We start from the raw sequence: 26,251 nt of genomic DNA, 5'->3' as shown, positions 1-26,251 counted from the left end.
ATTTCTTAGACCATCAAAATCCTAATTATGGAAAAAACAATTTTTGAAAACCCAGTAGGGACAAAACAATGTGAGCAAATGCTAATGTGGATAAAATGAGAAATCTTGCACTAAGTTTATAATTTTGTGTAAAAGCAAGCTTGTACACAAAAACATAGAAGACAGAAGGTAATATATACTCTGATAGAGTTAAAGTATCATGAAAGAAAAAGAGAAGAAATGCATTTGGTTTGAGGATCTGTGAAAGCTTCAAGAAGAAGGTGGAATTTGGAAGTGGGTCTTGAAAAATGTGTGGATTCCTCTGGGAAGTGAATTGAGCCAGAATTCCACACTGAAGAAACAGCAGGCAAAGGCAAGGAGGTGTGAAACTCCCCAGTCTTCAGAAGCTGCAGTGGGCCCTCTAAGTCTGAAAAGAATGTGGGTGAAAGGACAGTGTGAGAGATAAGGCTAAAAAGGAAAGTTAGGACCAGACACCTCGCATTCTCAATGCCTTCTACAGAATCTGCCCTTTACTGTACAGACAGCGAAGACTTTTGGGAAGAGAAGGAAAGCTTGATAGGAGTTGACCCGTAGTTTGGAAATAACCCTGTAGTGTATTAAGTTTTTAAAAGCTGAGGGCAAGAAGAGGTTATCAAAATAGCCCAGGCCTAAATTAGAAATTTTATTTTAAAGGATATTATATTGTAAGAATCCACAGAATTTAGCAATTTCTAATCCTTATAATATAAAAATATATATATTTCATTCAGGATAAAAGTCAGTGGTTGGCTGTGTGGGACTAAGACAAGGGGGACTTATCAACATGCATGACCAATAGTCAAAAGAACCCCAAGAGTTGCTAAGTAGAGGTTCAATATTAGTTATGAGGGGTTATCTACACTCTACTAAACAGGTATCATCCGGTGGATAAAACACAACAGCCAAGGTCTGAAGGCACTTTGTACCACGTGTAGAAGTCAGGACAGGATTCAGCCAGGGTTCCCAGTGGATCTCTCTGATTCATAGCAGGCTTACAGCTGGTTATGGAGGCCACAGAATTCAAGATCAAGGCCCCAAGAGGAAAAGGTCAGGAAAAGGATAGCAAAAGCTAGCCAGGGAGTCAGAACCCAGCTATATGAACTGAAGTTAAGTCAGGACTCCAGTGAGGTTAGACGCAAACATCCATAGGCTCAGTGGGGAACACTGTAGAATCTGGAACATGAATGATGAGAACTCACTGAGCAACAGCGTTGCAGGTAGCAAGAATAACTCATAGCCACAGCCACTGGTGGAAGAGGCTTTGTCTGGATTAACCAACCAACTTTTGAACCCGAAGTTGAAAGCCTTCAAGGCTGAGAAAGACTGAATAGAACCCAAACTAAAATTGGGATGTATGCACGTGTACTTGTAATATGAAAGTTTTCCTGAACTTCTAACCTAAATTCCCTTATCTGAGTGTAATGGTATATATTTTTTAAAAAAGAGAAGTACTTAGAACAACAGAGATAAAAATACTCTTTATCTAAAAATAAGATAAATATTAAACAAAAGTCTCCAGTCAAACACAATATCTGAAGAACTTGCACAGTTTCACCTGTAGCCTCACCTGCCAAGGCCTGTACGTTCTCCTCACGCTATGTTACTCCTCAATCTCCAACATTTATGCATCATTTAGAATATCTCTTCCTTGTCTGGCTTGGCAACTCCCATTATATCCTTCACTATCACTGTAAGACCCCAGTGGCCTCAGGCAGAACTAATCACTGAATGAGTTCCTACAGTATATTCTACATACCTCTCCTGGGATAGGATCTACTTATTCTTCGAGGTCAGCACAACAATTCCCTCTTCTAGGAAGGGAAGCCACCTGGCGGCTTCTACAGCCATGCTTGTTTTTCCTTTATTACTGGCCTTGCCATAAGTAATATCATATCACTGGGCTATTTCTACCTCCCAATTATAAACTGCTCATGAGCCACATCTAAATGCTGATCATCCTTTTAAGCTCACTTAGCCCAGTTTCTGGCATAATTTATCAATATGTTGAATAAATTACATCATTTAATTTTTCCAGTTTCTCAATCACAAATAAGGCTTTGTGTATTTACTTTTTCATATTAATCTTTACCAAATGAAGATATCAATCCTTATTCCACTGGACTACATATATATATATGTATATACACGCATATATGTACATACACGCATATGTACATACACGCATATGTACATACACGCATATATGTACATACACACATACATGTACATACACGCATATATGTACATACATGTATACGTACATACACGTATATACACGTATACGTGTATACTACACGTATATACACGTATATACACGTGTATACTACACGTATATACACGTATATATGTATATACACGTATATACGTATATACACATATAACACACATATATACGTATATATGTGTATATACACACATATATACGTATATATGTATATATACGTATATACGTATATGTATATATGTACATACATATACACACATACGCATGTACAGATACATATATGCATACATATATGTATATGTATATATACATACATGCATATACATATCCATGTATATATGGATATGTATATGCATGTATGTATATATACATATACATATACATATATGTATCCATCCATCCATACATATATATGGATATATGTATATGTACATGCATGTGTGTGTGTACATACATGTACATGTATGTACATGCGTGTGTGTGCATACATGTACATGTATACACATATGCATATTTACAATGTATACATGTATACATATATACAATATACATCTTTACATATATATGTGCATATATGTAAACATATACAGCATGTAAACATAGATATATATAATTTTTTTTGAGATCTTGCTGTGTCACTCAGTGCTGTGGTGCAATCATAGTTCACTGCAGCCTTGACCTACCGGGCTCAAACAATCCTTCCAACCTCAGCCTACTAAGTAGCTGAGACTACAGGTGTATGCCACCAAGCCCGGCTTCTTTTTTTTTTTTTTTTGGTAGAGACAGTGTTTCATCATGTTATCCAGACTGATCTGAACTCGTGGCCTCAAGGGATCCTCCTGCCTCAGCCTCTCAAAGTGCTGGGACTACAGGTGTGGGCCACCGTGCCTGGCCTGTTTCTGTCAAATATTTAATCTATCATAAACTTACAGTAATATTTTAAAGGCTTATAAAGTGTAAGCATTTCCTTCCCAGAAAAGGGAAAACAGAATTGTCTCTATAATAATAATCAAACTAAAATGCTAAAAATGTTCGCTTAAACAAAGCTGCATAACAAATGATAAAACTACCAAAATATTTAGAGCATAGGTCGTAAAGCATCAATAACTTTTACATATTAAGAGCTTTAAAAAGTCAACAAGAGAAGAACAGATACACAAACAAAAAGAGATAAAGCATAGGAAGTGAATTTATAAGGGAAAAATTAAAAATTAAAATTAAATATTATAAGAGTTTCTCAAACATTATGAATATTTTAAGAGTTTGTCAAATACCTAAAAAATACAAACTTAAAATAATCAGATATTTACTCTGATCATATTGGAAACCACCAAAATCTGACAACATCAAAAAAAATTTTTTTAATCAAACTGAAAAATTAGAAAATGCAATGAAAGCTCAGAGATGTCAGGAAATGTGCCAAAGTGTCAAATATAAAGTGAATTTCAGATAGGGAAAGAAATAATTGTTCAGAAACTTGTGTTTCTACTGTTTATAATCTTGGGTCCAGGTTTTCACTGACTTTCATTTAAAATATGCCCTTAGCTTTAAAAGCTGGGAGATTTTTAAAATGTGTTTTTATTTAGTTATTTCCACGGGGTAAAAAAGAACATCTAGTTTTTTTGCCACTGTTTTGTTTTTTTGTTTTGTTTTTGTTTGTTTGTTTTTGAGACAGGGTCTCACTCTGTTGCCCAGGCTAGAGTGCAATGGCGCCATCTTGGTTCACTGCAACCTCTGCCCCCGGGTTCAAGCAATTCTCATGCCTCAGCCTCCCAAGTAGCTGGAATTACAGGCACCTGCCACCATACCCGGCTTTTTTTTTTTTTTTTTTTTTTTTTTTTTTTAATTTTTAGTAGAGATGGGGTTTCGTCATGTTGGCCAGGCTGGTCTTGAACTCCTGAACTCAGGTGATCTGCCCGCCTTGGCCTCCCAAAGTGCTGGGATTACAGGTGTGGGTCACCGTGCCCAGCCACCACTGGGTTTTTTAACTTCATAACTCTAAAATCTTTCTCTATTCAGAACAGTTTATTGGAGTGAGCAAAATGCTGCCATTTCCTTACCCCCACTTTTTTTTTGAGACAAGGTCTCACTCTGTTGCCCAGGCTAGTATGCAGTAGAAGAATCACATCTCACTTCAGCCTCTACCTCTCAGGCTAAATTGATTCTTCCACCTCAGCCTCCTGAGTAGCTGGGACTACAAGAAAATGTCACCACACCTGGCTAATTTTCTGTATTTGTGATAGATTTGGGGTTTTGCCATGTTGCCCAGGGTGGTCTTGAAATCCTGGGCTTCGGTGATCTGCCCACCTTGGCCTCCCAAAGTGCTGGGATTACAGGCATGAGTCACCGCGCCAGGCCTGCTGTTAATTTCATAAAATATACAAGTACTGTCAGGAAACAATAACACTTTACAAATCTTTAAAATTATCTAGTTCTCTGAAATAACAAAATAGTAATGTATTCACACTGTTCAGCTAGCTTCAGTAAGAATACCTGCATTTATCAGAAAACACACAAGTTCAAAATGTGAGCACACTCTAGTGGGCTACCCTCTTGGATGATCACACCTTCTTCCTCCATGACTTTGAGGTTCTCACCAATTTTCAGCAGTTTATGAGCAGTGGTAACCTGGTTAGGATTCCTTAAATAAGAAAAAGTGCAACTGTGTGCTTTATGATTAAAATAATAATCTGCCTTGTTTCAGAAATGACATGGACAATTTTTTTTTTTTTTTTTTTTTTTTTGAGAGGGAGTCTCGCTCTGTTACCCCGACTGGAGTGCAGTGGCATGATCTTGGCTCAATGCAACCTCCACCTCCCAAGTTCAAGCGATTCTCCTGCCTCAGCCTCCCAAGTAGCTGGGATTACAGGCATGCACCACCACGCCCAGCTAATTTTTTTTATTTTTAGTAGAGATGGGGTTTCGCCATGTTGGCCAGGATGGTCTCAATCTCCTGACCTCATGATCCACTCGCCTCGGCCTCCCAAAGTACTGGGATTACAGGCGTGAGCCACTGTGCCCAGCCATGGACAATTTTTAATTAGATGAGTATCCATGTTGAAATGAATGTGACCTGACATGAAAATGGCACCACAAAGCTCAAAGAACTTTGAGAAAGAACACCTTCACACAAATGCCATCCCACTCTCCACACTCAAGGGAATTTGTGCTGTCAAGAGAACTAACTTCGTCAAAAACACAGAAAGGAAATGCATAACCTATTCAAGACACGTATTATCAACAATCTTACACATTGTTTATAATGTAAAGTGACTATTTCTAGTTTACAGATGTGGAGATGTGGAAATTATGTGATTACTGGAAGACAGCATAGTGAGTGTTCCCAGTCTGTATATAAGAGATAAAACCCAAGCCATAGATATGGGAGGAACAAAATTAAAACTATCTTCTTACATAAGAGGACTGTCTTACAGGCTCAGAGACAAGGCCTTTTCATTAGGAACCATCGCCAACAATAAAGTTTAGGGAAGGAACATATTTGGCTAGTTGGTTATTTTATTTCCTACAGGAAAAGGGAATTATTATAATATACACATTGTGTGCTCACTATCTCTGCATCTTACCTAGTAGAACCTTTTCTAATGATTTAAGGGCTGGAAAACCTGCCTACCAAGAATCCCATTGCATGAATTCATGAGTTACAAAACTACCTTATTTATATTTGGAAAACAATGATCCTAAACCAAGTATCCACTACTAACTTACTGAATAGAAACTGAGAGTGGTGAGCTTAAACCAATCTTGTTAACTTTTCCTATGGCTGATGTCCAAAAACATTAATAACTTAGCTACAGACATTTAATCACTAAATGAAAATCATGGTCCATAACGTTTATTACTTTGTCAATATTTCATGGCTTTACATATAAATGCTTCCAATTAATGCCCATGAGCCTATGCAATAGACAAGTAATCCTCAATTTCAGATGGAAAACAAAAACACAGAGTCAAAGACATTTATTTGTCCAAAATCTCGTAACTGTTCAATGTCTGAGCCAAGATTCAACCACAAGTCTCCCTAAAATGACACACCAGTGTCCCTTGGACTATTTCCAGTGTCTCCTAATTGTCACTTCTCATAGTAAGTCACACGTTTAAGGCAACAAAGGTGACTGCTAGAGTCTGGTCAGATGAAGAATAACCTCCCCTGTTGTCTGATGTCAAACTGGCAGCTCTGCCCCTGTGTCTGCTGAGCTGGGGGCCCTGGGAGCCCCAGGCAGGGAAGGGATCGACCAAAACCAACCACCTCTTGCTGCCTCAGCAATGGTCCTCATATGCCTTCTGGGTTGTTGGCTATTCCCTTTGGGAATTTTCCCTTTGGCATCTCACTGGCCCTTGCAATCCACTGCCCCTGACGAAGGTAGTATTCTCCAAGTCTCGCCATTAATTATCTCAAGCTGGGAAGGTCAGGTTTGAAACTTGGCTCTGGTCAAGAGAAGTCGATGTTAACTTCCCAAAGTCTAATGAGATGAACTAATCTCAGGGAAAATTTCAATATGGGTAGAGAGAAGGTATATACATATTTACATGCTCCATAGTCATGTAAGCTCTCTGAAAAGATTTATTGTTATTATTTTAGAGACAGAGTCTCATCCTGTTGCCCAGGCTGGAGTGCAGTGGTGCAATCGCAGCTTACTTGCAACCTCCACCTCCTGGGTTCAAGTGATTCTCATGCCTCAGCCTCCGAAGTACTAGGATTACAGGCATGCACCACCACACCTGGCTAATTTTTGTACTTTTAGGACAGACAGAATTTTGTCATGTTGGCCAGGCTGGTGAAAGTTTTCTTAAGAGATCTTATGAACCAAACATAAATTCATCCAAGGAACAACAAGAAAAAGTATTTGAAATTGCATAGTAAGTGGCATTTCAGAGATTTGGACTTTCCTTATTTTAAAACAGTGAGAGCATTGTTTACACTGCACTGGAGGTTGTTCAAAGATGTGTATTTTTAATATGATTCAATCATGTTTTCATTACAAGCAGTTGTATTACTCCATAAGTATAATTTCCATGTACTGTATAGTAATATTTTCAATACAATTGGCTGCTAGTGCCCAGCACAGTATCCGACACATTGTTTATTTAACAAATACTTACTAAAAATCAACAAACTGTTGATTCAAGACTTCTTGTTCTTCTTAGAATGGGTTATTGATTAAATGGCTTCAAACCCAGTCCTCTACAACTAATCTAACTCTCCCTGTTAAATCGATCCCTGTCCACAGGACCAGTTTCTTCACCCTTCAAGGAGACTGCAAACTTTCAAACCTCTTACCCTCCTTCACCACAGCAAAGATTAACAACCGGAACTCCTCATGTGTCCAAGCTTCTCCAGTACAGCCTGGGGAGCACCCAGGCTATACTTGAATAATTCCATACCTCTGAACCAAGTGTGTAATTACTACACACGCAGACACCTAACTTACCAACTCATTCTCATAGATGACTTCTCGTTTTTTTCCCCTGAGAATGTCCCTTCTCTGGCATGTCTCTCCCATGATGGCCAATCACAGGGGATCTTATACATCTTATACAGATTTCTCAAGAATTTGTGATGGCTTTTGCAGTTTCTAGCTGTGTAACAATCCCTGTGGTTGGTTTCCTCACTGCTGCAGGATCTGTAACCTTTCAGTTCGGGAATCACCTTCACCCAAATGGAAAACTTTCACATCTAATGATTTCATTGGAAACTACAGAAATGTTCAACAGGTGAAAGGTTGAAAAAAATGCAGAACATACATACACACAGGGTTTGCTATGCAAATATTTCAAAACACATTTTTAAATGAGTTTCAAATAATTGAAATAGCCTATAATATAATCCTGAAGAAAAAGGAATATATAAATAGTATACATAGTTAAAAGCCTAAATGCTAATTAAAAAGTCTAGGGCCGGGCGCAGTGGCTCCTGCCTGTAATCCCAGCACTTTGGGAGGCCGATGCGGGTGGATCACCCGAGGTCAGGAGTTCGAGACCAGCCTGATCAACATGGAGAAACCCTGTCTCTATTAAAAATACAAAATTAGCTGGGCGTGGTGGTACATGCCTGTAATCCCAGCACTTGGGAGGCTGAGACAGGAGAATTGCTTGAACCCAGGATGTGGAGGTTGTGGTGAGCCAAGATCACGCCATTGTACTCCAGCCTGGGCAACAGAGTGAGATTCCGTCCCAGAAAAGAAAAAAAAAAAGTCTAGAAGGATGCAATCTATCCATAGCATTATCTAAAATATATTTGAAAAAAGAATAATTTCAAGACATTTATTTCTGATAAATAAATTGGGAAAGCGTTACTTATTAAGTTTCCATTTTGGAAGTCCATTATGCATGTTCACATATTAAAATCTCTGGGAAAGCCTGGAGAGAAGAAAACAGTTTAACAGTTGTAACTTTTTAACTTTTTAAAACCTACACTTTCCCAAAGTTATGTGACCATGGGAGTTGTTTTTACAGAAAGCATGTTAAATTATAAATCAGAATACACCTTTAAAAAGGCTGAAATGCAAGTCAATTGTGTTATTTATCTCTAGGTGGCTTGCAAAATTATTTTTCTTTACATATTCCTATTGCTTTCAAACATTCTGTGACAAGCATGTTTATTTTGTAATCGGAAAAAAATATTAAAAATACAAAAAAAAGTGTTCAGTCCCATTTAAGATCACTCTTGCTATTACTTATCTTACTGGCTTTGTCAGTAAAGCCAGTCTACAAGTTGTCTATAAGTTGTCAAAAAGTAAAGTGGTCAAGCAAATAGATTCCAAATGACATCTGGATTCCAGGCTCATATCTACCACTGCCTGGCCACATGACCCCAGAAAAGTTATACCTTAAGCTGCAGTTTCCTCTTCTGTACAATCTGGATAACATCTACATCTACTGGATGTGGGCTGGATGTGACCATTAAATATAGCAAAATGTCACGCATTTAGCACAGTACCTGGTGAATCATAAATGCTCATTACTTGTATAACCAGAGTCCTGCAAGCCACTGGTCACTGTTCTTAAATTACTGTGACCCTGATACTTTTAATTAGTGGAAACTTGAATAAATTTACAAATATTCATTCAATCTCTCAAGCAATTAAGGCTCCATATTATTTTATATACTACTTGTGAAACATATTTATTATAAGGTAAATTTACCAGGAGCACTCTGATGCTTAAGAAACTTTCCAAGTGCAGAGTTTATGCATGGTTATAATTTATTTTACCTGAAAATTTCCATTTAGTTTACTTAGGAAAAAACAGATCTTAATTATGTTGAGATTTTGATAGCAGCCAATTGCATTGAAAATATTGCTGTACAGTACATGGAAATTATAGAACAAAATCACTTTCTTCTTACATCAAAACTTAACCTGCAAGAAAATTTTTTGAAGTTTCTGTATTACAACAAGTGAATCCAGAAAAAAATACAAATCAATAAATCTATTTGACTGTATTTACTCTATTATAAGCTTTTAGTCAAGGGTGGGTGAGGCTAATTTTCAGACTATGCCATCATGCTGCCACCATAGCTGAAAGAGTTACAGCTTTAAACAACCTGAAACAAATGCCACCCACTCTTATCCCCTGTATTAAGTGATGTGGTCGCAGTCATCCTGAGAGATGGAGGAGTCAGAAGTTATAGATTCCTGTTGCTATTTTCAATAACTGAAGTCAGCTTCTTGACGGTTTTACGGCATTTGTGGTAAAGTATAATACCTCAATTTCTTGTTACAGGAGGTAGGAAATCTGATTTTAATCCATGTGTAAAAAAGTATATTTAATATACTTATCACATATATTTAATATATGATAAACTGTGATTAGAATGGGTGTCTCAAGTTCCTACCTCCTCTTTGAGTAATGATGCTCATGTAAGACTTCACCACAGAAAATTTTCAGTCACTGCATATCAGTCTTAACAAAAATCAAAGAAATGCAGTTAGAGTTACTTTCATCTTACATAAGAGAAAAGTGAAATATTAAGAGGTAAGGCAATTCCAAGAATGGTGAAGCGAGGAAAGAATCAGAATTACAATCACCTTGGTAGCATATTCCTAATCTCAGCGGGGGCATTTTTCTCCTCTAAAAGGGAATGTGATTTTCATTAAGATTAGTACACGTTTTGCATTTAATGTGCCAAGAACAAGTTCCCTGCATCTGGCACAAGAAGTTTCACAGCAGACTTAGGAACTTTCTAACCAACTTCATCCTCCACTTCCTGGGAGAGGCAAACGAGAACAGGGAGTGTACTGTCCTTCACTGGTTTCAAAATAGTACAATAATGATACCCACATCACAATCGCCTGTTTTCTAGCAATGTAGATAATATTTAAGATTTCACAAACATAAGCCAAATGCCTGGCATACAGTGGTATTATTTTCACACTTTCATTCTATATTACTATCCTCTTCCACAGGTGAAGAAACTGTGGGTCAGAGAGGGGAAACAAAGTGCCTAAGCCAGCAAGTGGCAGAGCACAGACTGAGGTCCAGGTCCTGTCTCCAAGCTCACTCTACAGTAGCTGCCTGCCAAGTGCTATCTGACTTCTTGCTGGACCAGTTTTTTTTGAAACCAAAACTAATGCTGTTAAATGCCAGAGTGCCAAGTGCACTGTTTCATTGCATCAAACAACTGTAAGGCAGCTGGCAGAGTTAAATGTAGAGTATTAGGCTTACTTAAAATGTTTTATGGAATACCTGATCCCATTAAATGATCGTTTCTTTAAAATTTTTTGTCTTTGTTTTATTTTTTCTTTCTTTTTTTTTTTGTTTTGTTTTTGTGGGTTTTTTGTTTTTTGTTTGTTTGAGACAAAATCTTGCTCTATCACCGAGGCTAGAGTGCAGTGGCATGATTTCAGCTCACTGCAACCTCCACCTCCCAGGTTCAAGAGATTCTCGCTCCACAGCCTCCAGAGTAGCTAAGATTACAGGCATGCACTACCACGCCTGGCTATTTTGTATTTTTAATAGAGACGGGGATTCCCCATGTTAGCCAGGCTGGTCTTGAACTCCTGACTCAAGTGATCCACCCACCTTGGCCTCCCAAAGTGCTGGGACTGCAGGCATAAGCCATCATGCCCGGCCCGTTTCTTTAAGGTTGTTTTTCATGGTAAATTCTGGCTTAGAATTTCATCTTATTTGGGAATAATGTAAAATGTTGATTTGTTGCCAAAACATTTATTTTTTAAAAAAGCACAGATCTGATTTCTACATAATATTTGCAGTTTTGTAACCATTTTGAAGAGTAACACTCAAAAAACACCGGGAAGAAAGAATAAAAGAATACTCATACTTGTTTTTCTTTCCTATGTGCCCACATGACAACTGGATTTCTTGCATTTCTGAGACCTCTAAATTCTCATCTTTTCTTTCATGAGCTGGAAGAAAACACCCACCATTATTTGGTCTTTTTCTTCAGCTCATTATTGTTCACATCAAAAGACTAATGTCCTCTACCAACTGAAGTCTGGAATCAAAATAGCAAGGCAATTGACAATTTAGATTTCAGGGTGTTGACACAAATGAGTATGAATTCTTATGTACTAATTAGTCACACAATTAATGACTATTTCACTCTCAAACATACAACATGTTCTGTAAATAAAATAGCACTCTGCTGTAATTACTCAAATGGGGATATTTAGGTTGTAAAAAATAATATACCCTTTATGTCTTGTTAAACAACCTTGCCCATGATGGACAAAGTTTTTGTCTTCTCTAGATATAAAATGAAAATGTTATTCAGAGTTTTCAGTTATATAGTACTCTTAATGAAATGCACATTTCTTTCAAAAATACTATGGCAGGGAATAATCCTAAATGAGAAGCTCAAACCAAGAATGGAATTTTATAATAGAATGCTGAGAGGTATAAAACAGTAATTTTAATGGTGTGGCATTTAATGGTGTCTTAATAACAATTCGTTGGTTAACGGCTATAAAAATGAATATTAAATACTCGGTTCAATACTCTGCATAACTGAGTTCCTATCGTTCCAATGGACAAGTAATTTGTCTCCATCTCCAACACTGACTTTTTGCTTGAGTTCACACAAACTCAAATACCACCTATCCAATAACTGATCATTGTTTCTAGGTATATGTGGAAATGATATTAAACCCTGCAAGTTAAACAAAAGAAGGAATAAAGAATATGGCCTTTTCCTTTTAGGGTTTCACAACAAATTGTAAACTGCATAAAGGTTATGAAAATGACAACTCAATAGCAAAGGGTGAGTGAGGGGAATAAACCTAAATATCCATCAATAGAAGACTGGCTATATAAATTAAAATTCATCCCTACAAAGATATAATACATAGCTAGAAAAAAAATAAAGCTCTTTATGTAATAAAATGGAATAATTACAAAGTAGATTGTTAAGTAAAAAAGCAATGTATGAAGCAGCACTCACTGTGTATAAAAAGGGGAGAAACTATATACATACACACATTTGCTCAAGAATATAAGGACATGCACAAACCATACAGTAGCCACTACGCACATCAGGCTCTTGAGCAACTGAGACGTGGCTAGTGTGACTAAGAAACTGACATTTTAATGGAATTAATTTACATTTCAAATCTGACTTGGTATAAGATTTTTTTTGTTAAAGACAACTTTATTGTTTTGAAAGACTTATAGAATCATATAACCATGTGTCATGTAATATGTTACTTACATTAATTTTTTTAATGTGGCTCCTAAAATATTTAAAATTGCATTTGTGGCTTATATTTCCATTGGACAGTGGTAGTTTAGAACGCTACCAGGATTCAAAAGAACTCATAACACTGATTGCCTCTGTGAAGGAAGTGGGTGACAGGAGCCAAGATACTAGAAGGAGATGTCTCACCGTTTTGTCATTTTTCTCTTTTGCTTTTTGTGACATTTAAATATGTTGCCTATTAGAAAAATAATAAATAAATAACATGACCCATAAATACCACTGTAAAGAACTGTCATTGGCACAACCATCAATTTAATTTTGGATGAAATATTTTCCCCCACAATCAGATATGGTACTTTGGAAGGGGTTATATATAGTCTTTGGCAGAAAACACTTCATAATAACCTAAGATCACAGATGTGTTCCACAAACAGTATCTGAGTTACAAAGTGAATACAAGTGATCACAGCCTTCAAACTGCTTGTTTAGTGGCAATACAGTCCAGCATTAACACAGCTGCCTCTTCTTCTACCATCAGAAACTGTTCTGCTTTTATTTTCCCACTCACTAAATATATTTCGCTTGTTTTGTTCGTTCATCTTCATCCACATCCCCAGATAAAAACACGATTATTCTTACATTTCCATTTAGCAAAGCATGCATCTACTTAGCTAACTAAAGCAAAAAAATAAAAATAAAATTCTCCCCTTGAAGAGAACTCCATGAAATTTAATTTTTTTCCATGAAGCAGTAGTGTAAATACATAAGCAGATCACACAGGGCAAAGGGAAAAGAAGGAAATATATATCACATATACAACTGAAAAATAATATATTTAAATACAAATGAAATATAAAATTGTATATGAACGGGGTATTACCCCAAATCTCCCAGATTTTCCAGTTTTATTTTGAATATAAATACTTTAAAATTTTTTTCTTGAGATAGCCAATTATAGAGCTTCAGATGCATATACAATGAAAACTATTTAATTATCAGTGTCAAATTTAAGAAGCTGGCTGGTTCTCTAAGGTTTAAGAATAAAGGCATCTCCCTTCTCAAATCCTAAATGGTCTCCTCCTTTTCTTGCACTCCTTCCACTTTCATAAGAATGTTTGACATAGGTCCATATTGGTGTAACATAGATCCACATTCTGAAAAAAAGAGAGTCCTAGGGCCACGGTGATAATGGGTAAAAACCATCCACAGTCAGCCACTGAGTGGCAACTAAGCAGAGACGAGTTCCTCAGTAAAAGTAGTAGCAAAAGATGCTGACCATGGAATTAAATCATTTCACTGTACTACTCACTCCCTCCTTCCTAAACTGTATTTCTTGGTGCCCCAAGGCTATTCCTTTAATACCATTGGTATTTGTGGTACCTTTGTGTTCAAACCCTTTCAAATATCCATGGGATGCCAGAAACTCGGTCTCTACCTTACCTATGCTTTACAGTAATATACGGAAACTGTGAATGTCCCAAATCCAAGACATTTAAATCCCCCATTGCTGTCAACAAAAAAGAATGGATTTGGGTGATCAAAAATTATAGTAAATATTCAAAATCCTCAGATAATTTTTAGAACTGCCACTAATTCAAACATGCATAACCTTAGTGTCCTAAATGATACACAAAAAATGAAAATCTCAAAGTGTTGCACCCCACATATATATATGAATCTTAAATTTGATTACAAAGCTATAAAAACTCTCCTAAATTTAAGATTATACTACTTATAACCGTGTAACTAAATTAGTGTTGGAAATATATTTCTAGATTTCACAAGAATACCAGCACAAAATTCTGGACTATGTTTTCTTAGGGTCATCTAAGAGTGAATTTACTGCATATTTCTACATAGAATCACAGACATACAGTATGAATTACTCTTGAATATTGTTCGTTTCAGATCAGATTGTATTTCAAAATGATGTACGGTAAAGTGAAGTAAACTAGAAGATGGAATAGATTCTAGATATAAAATTCATCCCAATTCAAATGTGAGAGGAAAAATGAGTATATTTCCTCTTTTCAGAGTACTAGCATTAAATATTTTTCATTCAATCGAAGTCAAATCTCACTTTCCTAATGGGAGGAACAAAGTTCGTAGGTAATAATCACAATAAAGCTTACCCACTTTCAGAGAAAGAAGAAACTGAAAAGACTGATATCATAGGATCACAAACATTTAAAATTTTGTTTTATTTTTGGCAGGGCACAGTGGCTCATGCCTGTAATCCCAGCATTTTGGGAGGACAAGGCGGGTGGATCACCCAAGGTCAGGAGTTTGAGATTAGCCTGGCCAACATGTGAAACACCATCTCTACTAAAAATACAAAAATTAGCCAGGCCTGGTGGCGCATGCCTGTAGTCCCAGCTACTCGGGAGGCTGAGACAGGAGAATCACCTGAACCTGGGAGGCAGAGGTTACAGTGAACTGAGATCAAGCCACTGCACTTCAGCCTGGGCAACAGAGTGAGACTCTGTCTCAAAAAATAATAATAAAAATAAAAATAAATTTTAACATTTAAAATTTTATTAAATTTTATTTTGAATTTTATTTAAATTATCTAGTAGGGATCATTTAAATTTTACTTATCTAGTAGAAATCATTTAAATTTTATTTAAATTTTAAATAAAATTTAAACATTCTTTTCACCTGCTGATGTTTTTTTCTACCACTTTCAGCTTTGCTTTCCTGAAGCACAGAAAAAATATTTTTTTTTTGCTTTAAGTTAAAGCACCTAGCTGCTATCTGGAAGTGGGGAACAACACATTTTATGTAGGAGCAAGAGACAGGAAGAACCCACTCCCACAGTGTGGCAGGACAGTTTGCTCGGGAGTTTGCCACCAATAACTGAATCACGGATACCTGAGAATTATGGGAGCTGCCATAGACCAGGAAATACAGATATTGTCCTGTAAGACAGTGACCCTGTCTCTTTCCTAATTCTGTTAAAGCAGTGATACAGCAAGTGACTATCAGGCATAAAAAAAAAAAAGAGAAAGAGTTGCTCTACCCTCAGACACTTCCATTTTGTGTGTAACTTGCATTCATCTTAGCACAAAGAAGAAAATGAATTCAATGACTCCTGTAATTATCTTGATTACGGTTAACTGGCCTAGAAACTGTGGCACATCCAATCAGGTCTGGGAATGGTAGGATAGTAGTCATTTTCCCGTTTAGCAGCTCAATTTCCTGTTTTTCCAGCACATCTCAATGAATACACAACTGTAGTAGCTATTAAAACTTTGGCTTCAGCCCCCGCTACTCCCCTTGGGCTCATCTAATACTTCCTCGCTTCCATTTCTCCAGAAATAGTACGTGTGCATGTGCATGAAGGCAGATTCGAGAGATGGAATCCTCAAGGACTGTCGATAAATGTCTCACCTAGATTTCAGCATCTTAACTCAACTTACAAATATATGTTGTTGTAATTACAGAAGCTATGATGTAAAGCTTTACTTTAGGCTATAAGGTAAAATGGTGTATTTAATTTTTAAAATATACCAGAATGCCTACCAATTACTTGGTGTTAATCCCTCAAATTAATCACACTGAGAAACAATGTAATTTTTCTAATGATTAATATTATTTTAAAGACATATTCTGATGCCTTAGCATTCAATCCTATGTAAAGTCAACCTACACATCATATTTTAAAATATCAGATTTTATAAGTACAGCCATATTTTGAACCCAAACTACTATAACTCAGCTTCTTATTCAACCACATTTCAGAGGCTTGCTTCTGAAACACTTTGGCTATTTTCAAATATGTGGTATTTTTACACCTTTATGTCCAAAGGAATTTTCTACAACTCTGACGTCATTACAAAAGAAAACCTCTGTCCTATTAAACCACACTTTTAAAAAATAATAATTGTTTATATTACTCCTAAAGCTCTGATTTCAATTGAGGAATTAAAAACTACAAATGGCCCAAGAAATGGCCGGGCGCGGTGGCTCACACCTGTAATCCCAGCACTTTGACAGGCCGAGGCGGGCGGATCACCTGAGGATGGGAGTTTCAGACCAGCCTGACCAACAAGGAGAAACCCCATCTCTACTAAAAATATAAAATTAGCTGGGTATGGTGGCACATGCCTGTAATCCCAGCTACTCGGGAGGCTGAGGCGAAAGGATCACTTCAGCCCAGAAGGCAGAGGCTGCAATGAGCCGAGATTGTGCCACTGCACTCCAGCCTGGGCCACAGAGCAAGACCATGTCTCAAAAATAAATAAATAAATAAACAGCTACAAGCTACAAATAGAAGTAAGTTTTCAACTTTCTATGAGTTGAGCTTAATAGGCCATTTCTCCTGCCTTTACACTCTTTGCTGCTTTCACATTGAGATGACAATTCCAATTAAAGCACTTCGCCAAAATGCTCCAAAATTCAACTCCACAGATTTCTTATAACTAAACAGTTTTAAAATATTTAAATGTATAAACAGTACAGTGAACTTAAATGAAATAAATTACCCATGCTCACTCTATCATTTTTCTAAAGACTAGCCAATCTTTGAGAATCTTTTCCAAAGGATTCATTCCTCAGATATGAAGTTTGTATGTAAAACTGAAGACGTTTGGCCTTTTATAGTCATGGGAAACTTCTTTCTCTCATACTTTTAGTTTGTTTTCACTGTAGCAGATGGGGGAAAAAATTTAGCAAAGCAAAGTCATAAAAAAAGTCTCATAACAACTATCATACTAATATTAGAACACCAAAAGCTTGAGTATATGAGTATCTTGAACAACAACAATAAAAATGCTTGCTGGAAATTATAAAGACATTTTGACTTTTAGACTCAAAATACTGGATAAGAACTCCTTCCACCTTTGGTCCATTTCCTCCTAGGCACATTTGTTTCTAAGTATCTTCTTAATTATATCAGTCATTTTTTCTAAAGTTTCTCTAGCACAGAAGTCTAGAATTCTCTTTAAAATATATTCTAATATCTTATAAATGTTAAAAAGTCTAAAATGTTTGCCAACAGCCAAGTCTAGTCTTTATTTGAAAAAGGAATCAATCACCAATCTCCATTCTGCAAAATCCCCTAGTATAAGATATATTTCACCCCATGCAGATAACAATTTTGTTTTAACTGACATTTCAGTTCATACTTAGACGTCTCCTGTATGCAATACATTTTTAATTAAACAATTACTAGTTTATTTACTGATCTTATAAATTAGGCCAGTGGGTCAGCAAACTTTGTCTGTATAGAGCCAGAGGGCAAATATTTTTAGCTTTGCAGGCCATATGGTCTTTATCTGGACTACTCAACTATAATGTGAAAGCAGTTGCAGGATAATATGCAAATGAGCATGGGTGGCTGTTTGCCAGTAAAACTCTATAAATACAGGTGGAGGATAACAGGTTAACATCCAGAATATATACAGAATTAAAACAAACAGATTGAAAACCAAAGGACTTGAACAGACATTTCTCCAAAGATGATTTACAAATGGCCAATGAAAAGGTACTCAAAATCACTACACATTAGGGAAACAGGAATCAAACATGCAGTGAGATGCTACCACATACCCATTAGGATAGCTGCTGCAGGGAAGGGGGCTCTATAACATAAAAGTTGGTGAAGAGAATTGGAACCTCATGTACTTTTGGTGAGAATGTAAAATGGTACAACCACTGGAAAAAAAACAAAAACAAATGAACAAACAAAGAACAGTATGGCAGTTCCTCAAAAAATAAATAAATAAAACTGCTATATGATCCAGCCTTTCTATTTCTAACAACATACCCAAAAGAACTGAAAGTAGGGTCTTCAAGAGGTATTTGTACACCCATGTTCATAGCAACAGCACTATTCACAATAACTAAAATGTGAACACAACCCAAGTATCCACTGATGGATGAATAGATAAGCAAAATGTGGTCTATACATACAATGGAATATTATTCAGCTATAAAAAGAAATAAAGTACTGATATATACTACAACATGTATGACATTATGTGAAATAAGCCAGTCAAAAAAAGACAGACTTTGATCTCACTTGTAAGAGGTACCTAGAGTAGTCAAAATCATAGAGACAAAGTAGAATGGTGGTTTTCGGGGGCTGGAGAAAGTGGAATGGGGAACTTATTGTTTAATGGGTATAGGGTTTCAGTTTTGCCAGATGGAAGGAGTTATAATGATGGATGGTGGTGATGGTTCAACAATATGAATGTGCTTAACACCACTGAACCATGCAGTTAAAAATGGTTAAGATGGTAAATTTTATGCTATGCATATTTTACCACAATGGAGAAAAAGGGGGAAAAAAAGCAGGTAGAGGGCTGTTTTGACTTTTAGGACATAGTCTGCTGGACCATAGTTTGCTGACCCATAAGTTAGGTTGTTGCATTTTAAATTCTAAGCATAGACATAATGTTTTAAGGCAGTAACAAAGTACCATTTATACACTAACATCATGTTCATTTTATTACTACAGATACATATAATTTCTGTAGTGAAGTTCTTAAGATTAGAAGCCTATTTCCCAGTGTCTAGAAAAATAGGTTTTATATAAAGTAAGGGTTCAGGAGTTTTTGACTGATTAATTAAAAGTAGTTGTCTTAGTAACATGAAGTTTGGCATTTATTATATTAACACATCTGGCATTTCAGTACAAATATAAGGTCATAATATTGTTATTCAATATCCTCTAACTCATGTAGACATAATTGATGTTGAAGGGCAGGTATAGCATTTTTAATAAATAATTTCATTTTTGTTATTCGGTAATCAAAAATCCTACTTTTGAAATATTGTTATACATTTAATAACTGCCTAATATCAAAAAATAAGTATAGACTTTGTCATATGATGAAAAAAACTTCCAGTTTACTATGAGTTAAATTACATCATACTATACATAGGAATATGTCACACATTACTTTGAAGACATAACCCAAATAATTAATCTCCTTTTAAATGCTAGACATTTTATATGCATTGAAATTTATAGTTTTAAAATATAAAATGTAAACATGATTTTAAAAAGAATCAGGATAATGTTTTTATAAGGCCACTTTAAATAAAAATCATTTTTAGCCATTCAGTATAATCCATGGTAGCAAACATAGCACTATGAAAAGCATAGGTTTGGAATCAGAGCTTGTTTCTAATACTCTTCCATTCCTTAGAGTTGTATGACCTTCGATGTGTTAATCAAGCTCTCTGATCCTCAGTTTCATTCATTGTAAAATGAAGTTAATATACTTATTCAAAAAGAAGTAGCAAAAGCTTCAAAAATAATATTGTAAAGCAGCTACATGGAATCTTTCAAAAGGCAAAATAATGCTAAAGTTACAATCTTGAGTTCCCTACAAATGATTAGTAACAGCCTCTATTCTCTTTTTGGCATCAGCTCCATGTCAGCTATTGACATCTACTTAATCAATGATTCTCAAATCTGGTCACACACTACAATCATCAGAGCAGCATTTTAAAACTAGCCATCCCCTGGTCCCAGACCAAGAGAATTAAAATTAGAATGGGTGGGGGCGTGAGAGCCCAAGAATTAGTGTGAAAGTACCCAGATGACTCTCATGTTGAAACCTCAGAGAAGGCACTCAACTTCAAGTATTCAAGAACTCAGTTCAGGCCGGGCGCGGTGACTCACGCCTGTAATCCTAGCACTTTGGGAGGCCGAGGCGGGTGGATCACGAGGTCAGGAGATCGAGACCATCCTGGCTAACACGGTGAAATCCCGTTTCTACTAAAAATACAAAAAATTAGCCAGGCGAGGTGGCGGGCGCCTGCAGTCCCAGCTACACGGGAGGCTGAGGCAGGAGAATGGCGTGAACTCCGGGGGGCGGAGCCAGCAGTGAGCTGAGATAGCGCCACTGCACTCCAGCCTGGGCGACAGCGAGACTCCGTCTCAAAAAAAAAAAAAAAAAAAAGTTCATACAATCAGTGAAACTTTAGAACCAATAACGGTCCTCAACAAAAGCTTAAGAAAGCAACTGTTAAATCATTGTTTAATTTTTCGTATGTCTTCAATTAACTCCATAGCTGCAAAATGAGAAAGAGAGCTTTTGTCCCCTCTGTACATTCCTGAAAATGCGCTTCAGAATCAAAATATTAAGATCCCTCAGAGCAAGATCAATTAAGCTTTTGACATTTAAATTTCAAAGGATTTTTTTTTTTAAAGCATATCTGGGCAAGTAAAGAACATAAGCACTAGTTCCAAAGATAAGCACCCAAGTTGATGTCAGCAATCATGTTGCTTTTTCTAAGTGATTAATGTCACTTTACTAAGTACTAATATAGAAAACTTAAATAAATTTACTAATTGGATATCCACGTTAGAGAAGGAAATCACTTTTGACTATCACTCTCTTCTCCAATGCAGCATTTCAATTTTCTAACCAGTGTCTCCAACAGTGTTGCTCTCTGCAAAAAAAAAAAAACGCAAACCAACCTAGGATTTCCACTTTGTAGAAACAAATATAAAAATGATTTATCATTTTTCATCTAGATCACTATGGAAGTTAAACCAGTCAACTTTCACATACATATGAAAACATATATATATGAATTAGATAGGAGTATATATGTATATGTATAGTATACATAAAATATGTAAATATATTATATATGAATGTACATATTACATTTGAATATATATAAAGTTGCATGCAAACTTTTTTCTCAAAGGAAAACCGAAACTGTTGTGACTCAATGTCTTTTGACATCTAAACTCTTGGCCTCATAACAAATTCCAAAAAGAAGCCCATAAGATACAGAACAACAAATATAAAGTGGATACTTCTGCATGATACTAAGAAAGTGATCTAAAGCCAGGCACAGTGGCTTGTGACTGTAGTCTCAAGCTATGCAGGAGGCTGAGATGGGAGGATCACTTGGGCCCAAGAGGTCAAGGTCAGCCTGGGCAACATAGCAAGACTCCATCCTGTCTCAAAAGAAAGGGATCTAATCTAGAATGATAAGGGATTAAAGCAGTACAATGGAGGCCAAAATGAAAGACATTCAAGACGACCACAGGATCAGACCCTTTTAAGGCAGGGACTTTACCAGCACAGACCCTACAGCAGCCACTATTTCTGTGCACCGTCGCCTCCACTGAAAAGAAAATGACACCCAACCCATATAATTCACAATGTTGTAGAATGCTAAATGCGAGTTAAATGTGTGAAGGCACCAAACAAACTTCAAACTATCCCTTTTGATGTTACAATTATTTAGAATGTTTCAAAGAAAAAGCAGCAGCTGAGAGGCCATAAAACAATTTTATTTTCCTAAAAAAGTCATTCCCCGAATGGGCTAATTTATCATAGAATTAATAAAAGTGAAGATAAGGAGGATATCAACTACATTTTTCCTGAAATGTATTAAAATATTACAGAGTTAATGGTTAAATATAAGTTATCCGTTAAAATGTATAACGTTATGGTATGGTATATCATACCGTGGTCAAGAAAAGATTAAAAGCAATTAACAAAATGAACTAGGCACTTGGAGTTTTTCTTCTGGTTTTACTACTAATTTGCTGGGACTTCAACACACTCACTCAGTGTTTCTGAGCTTCAGATTCTCATCTATAAAATGTGGAGAACAACACTTGCTGCTGTGTTAAAATGACATGTTACAACAATGTAAAACTTTGAAAATTACAGAGGAATTCTTTCCAACAGTAATATCCAAGGATAAAGACTAAACTAGGCTTCATTGTCTATTAAAGTAATGAGTTATGATATAGTCAGTTTTATAGCAAGAAATTTATCTCCAAAACCTAACAATTATAACATATTAAGATTTCTGCCTGCCACCTCCCAAATACCCTTATCTAGGTATTTTTCCCCCAGTTTAAACCCTTTATATTCTGGGCTTTTGAGAAAGAACAGAAGCAATACTGAATATTAAATATTCAACAAATCTTATATGACAGGCATTCGGAATATGCCAAAGGACAAGTTAGACAAGTGAAAGAAGACAAATGAGGTAGAGAAGTAATTTGTTCATGTTGATATTTTTCAGGTAGTGAAAACTTCTCTGAGAAGAATAATGTAAAGTAAAATGATAGAACTACTGTGTTATTTTAGATAAGGTGTTGACACATTTTCCCTACTTAAATTTGAAAAGGGGAGGGCAAAAGTCCTTTACAAATGTTTGACAAATTAGATAAAGCTCTTTTGTACTTTGTTTTTAAGCAAAGAACTTATCAGTTTAACCTTTAAATTCTCAAAAGGGGCTGGGCGCACTGGCTTATACTGGTAAACCCAACACTTTGGGAAGCCAAGATGAGAGGATTGCCTGAAGCCTGGGGTTTCGGATCAGCCTAGGCAACATAGCAAAACCTTGTCTCTACATTAAAATAAAATATCAAGAGTAAAGTCTGAAGGTTCTTACTATAGTTATGATTGCCAGCAAAAAGTGTTCTTCTGTTTCTTCAACACAGAGCCATCTGACCTCACCTATTTTACTTAAAAGTCCCCAGTGACTTCTGAACACCCATGGGTGTATTTTGTGAAAGCAGGTATGTTTTTCTTTCTTTTTTGTTTTTTAAAGTACCTTAACCTAATCCATTTCCAAATCCAATTTAATTCTATCTTATTTTGCAATCCCTGAATACGGAAATGTATCCTGACAGCTGTCTCATCGTCAATTGACATAATTCTGCAGCTCCACTTAGGAACCTTGCTTGTATGCTCAATATCTTTCTACCAATATATTTCTTTACTCATCCTAATGTGAGAATATATGTAAGGATATATGAAAATATTTAAGCAATGAAAAACCTGGGGAAAGAAAAGAAATGGAAGTCAACAGTGAAAGGAATATTTGCAGAAAGAAGTGAATTTGAGCAAAATGAAATAATTAATACACTACATGTTTCCTCTATGTAAAAATTATACTAAATATCTTTTAGATTAGTCATGTTGCTTTGAGACTTTTCCATGTTTCCTCTAGACAGCTGCCAATGTTCGCATGGTCTCTGATGAATAAACATGCTGTGACTTGCTTCTAAGGAAACGCCTGTCATGTTCCAGGGAAAAATGACTTCTACACTCTTAAATCAGGAAAACTGTACAAGTCTCATTCATTAGTGACAACGTCGATTTTTCCTTAACGTTTCTATTTCTGGAATGCTCGTATTCTCATTAGGGCATTTCTGCGTTCAGATTAACTAAGAAAATAAACTATGTTGGAGGAACACCTATGCTGGGGGGAAAAAAAGTTGTACTACATCAAACGAGTTTCCCACTTGAGAAACTCAACTACCACCCAGGTTACTCCTGAACTATTTACCAAGACCAAGGTTATTTTCAGGTTTTCTTCATCTCTTGCAGAACTACTTGTTCTCATTACTGTTTACTCAAACGCTTAGCAAGGTGACTATTAGCATATCTGGCAGGAAGACATGCCTCATTTAATATTAACTCACCATGTGACAGCCCCTTCCTCTCTTCTCAAACATGTGAGGATAAAAAGAAAAGTAGAGTTGTTTGCAATCTGATTTGCGCTGGGTTTTGGCACCAGCAATTGGCCACAGGCACACACACCCCCAATCAGAGGCGCGCACCCCGCTCGCTCCCGGAACTGTCATGCGGGCTGACAGCTGGCACACCCTCCTGTCGCCCTCCACCCGCCTGCAGAAAGCCCACTCCTTACAGTCACCTTAACATTGCTCACCTGCCTGGGCCTCAGCCCACGACCAAGGAAACTTTTGCCCTCCCTCCCCAGGAGCTCACTTACAGGTATCGTCCACCGCTCCCCCAGAGCCCAAACAAGGGTCCCTTTGTTACAATTTTTGCTCCCGGACTCCTCACCCAATTCCTGGCATTCAGCTGGCCTTCAGCAACCCAGGGCAGCCCTGGTAGGAAGGCAACCAAAAACGACCCGAGCCCTCCGCCCGGGCGGCCTCCGAGAAGGCCGGGAGGAAGCAGCCTCCCCGGCCGCGTGGAGGACAGTCAGTGAGTCAGCCCGCCGGCAGGGCAGCGAGTTGCCAGCCAGGTGAAACGGCCGAGGCCTCGCTGTCCTCGCCGGCCTCGCCCTCCCCGGTAAGAGGCGGTGCGGCGCTCTGGGCTTACCCGGCTGCGGCGTCCTGCGGGCGCGGGGTTCGGCCGTCCATCGCCCTGCGGGGCGCTGCGCGGGCTCCAGCTCCCAGGCGGCGCGTCACTGCTGGGGTAGGAGAGGCCGGCGGGTCAGGGCGGGACGCGCGCCTTCCCGAGGCCGGAGCGAAGCTGGCTGAGCGTCAAGAGCCCGCCCGAGCCGCCCCAGCCCCGGCCGGCCCGCCTCCCGGGTGCGCTTCCACCTGCGGACCTCGGCTCCCAGCCCGCGGGCGCCGCCGCAGTCGCTGCAAGGTCTAGCGGGCGCCCTGAGCACCGCGGAGGAGGCGGCGGCGCTGCAGCCCCCGCCCCGTGGGGTTTACTGGGTAGCCATTTGGCGCCTCTCGGGGAGGGAGAGGAGCTGCCGGGGCTGGAAGAGGAGGAGGAGCGGGGCCGGGCGCACAGGCACCGCTGCCACGCCGGCAGCGCACTCCCAGGCTCCTCCGGCCGAGTTTGCACAAACAAAACGCCCTAGGAAAACTTTTCCCGAAGAGAAGTTGGGAGGGCTGATCTCTTTTTTCCCACCCAAGGCTCCTACGTTCTTTTCCAAAGGAGACAGTAGCTCGCCTGTTCTCCCTCGCGGCTTCCTCTCCTACTCTTCCCTCCCCCGGCCCGCGCTCCTGCCGCTCGGCTTTCAAGCCAGGACTTGAATGGAGAAGCGGCAACTCCTGCGAGGCTCAGCCCAGCGCGGGCAGGGCGGACTCAGCGCCTCCCCTGTCCCGCGGGCGGGGTGCGGGCGCTGGCTGGGCGCTGGGGGCCTCGCTGGAGCCCGCTCTCTCACTCACCCTGCCCCATTTCCCTGCCCGGAGTCCAGGAGCTCGCCGCCGCGTCTGCAGCACGGCCGCCCAGAAGTGGGGACCAGCTCGGCGGCATCGAAGCGAGGGAAGCAGCGAGCCGGAGAGGGGAACGGGGCGGGGGTGGGCCGGGAGCGAGTTGGAATTTCCTTCCCCCAGGGCTTCGGGTCTTTGGGATCCGGCTGGGGAAGCTGAACCGAAAGGAAGCTCCCAGACGAGGTGTTCCCATTCCCACCGCTAGGGCTGCGCTTCGGGAAGGCTGGTGCCCCCGAGCCGGACAGGTGCGGGGGGAAGGGAGGTTACCTGCCTTGCCAGGATCCGCGGGGAGGACTGGGGCCTCCGCGGAATGCGGACAGAAACTCACAGAGTGGGCCCTGCAGCTTGCCCTCCCTGGAGTCTGACCCTCGACGTCCAGGATTTTTTTTTAAATTTGTGTTTTTAACTTGACCTTTAAGAT

The 26,251-nt window shown here is 38.5% G+C and overlaps 1 protein-coding gene across 8 annotated transcripts in view; it reads right to left on the bottom strand.

Moving 5' to 3' along the window:
* The window catches only part of COBLL1 (cordon-bleu WH2 repeat protein like 1), a 158,954-nt gene extending 133,055 nt beyond the window's left edge, over positions 1-25,899 (bottom strand). For 3 of the 8 annotated variants that reach the window (XM_030796045.1, XM_030796046.1, XM_030796047.1), the window contains exons 1-2: positions 25,786-25,899; positions 24,983-25,073 (exon numbers count right to left, since the gene is read on the bottom strand). In XM_030796045.1, the coding sequence (XP_030651905.1) occupies positions 24,983-25,073; positions 25,786-25,873 (179 nt within the window). In that variant the 5' untranslated portion in view covers positions 25,874-25,899. Of the gene's footprint in view, positions 1-24,982; positions 25,330-25,538; positions 25,653-25,785 lie in introns of those variants that run through there. The other 5 variants (XM_030796050.1, XM_030796052.1, XM_030796049.1 and 2 more) reach the window with 3 other exon arrangements.
* Positions 25,900-26,251: the final 352 nt, after the last annotated feature.

The sequence above is a fragment of the Nomascus leucogenys genome, chromosome 17, assembly GCF_006542625.1.
Source record: "Nomascus leucogenys isolate Asia chromosome 17, Asia_NLE_v1, whole genome shotgun sequence".
Classification (NCBI taxonomy): Eukaryota; Metazoa; Chordata; class Mammalia; order Primates; family Hylobatidae; genus Nomascus; species Nomascus leucogenys.
This window is presented reverse-complemented; position numbering and strand designations above follow the sequence as displayed.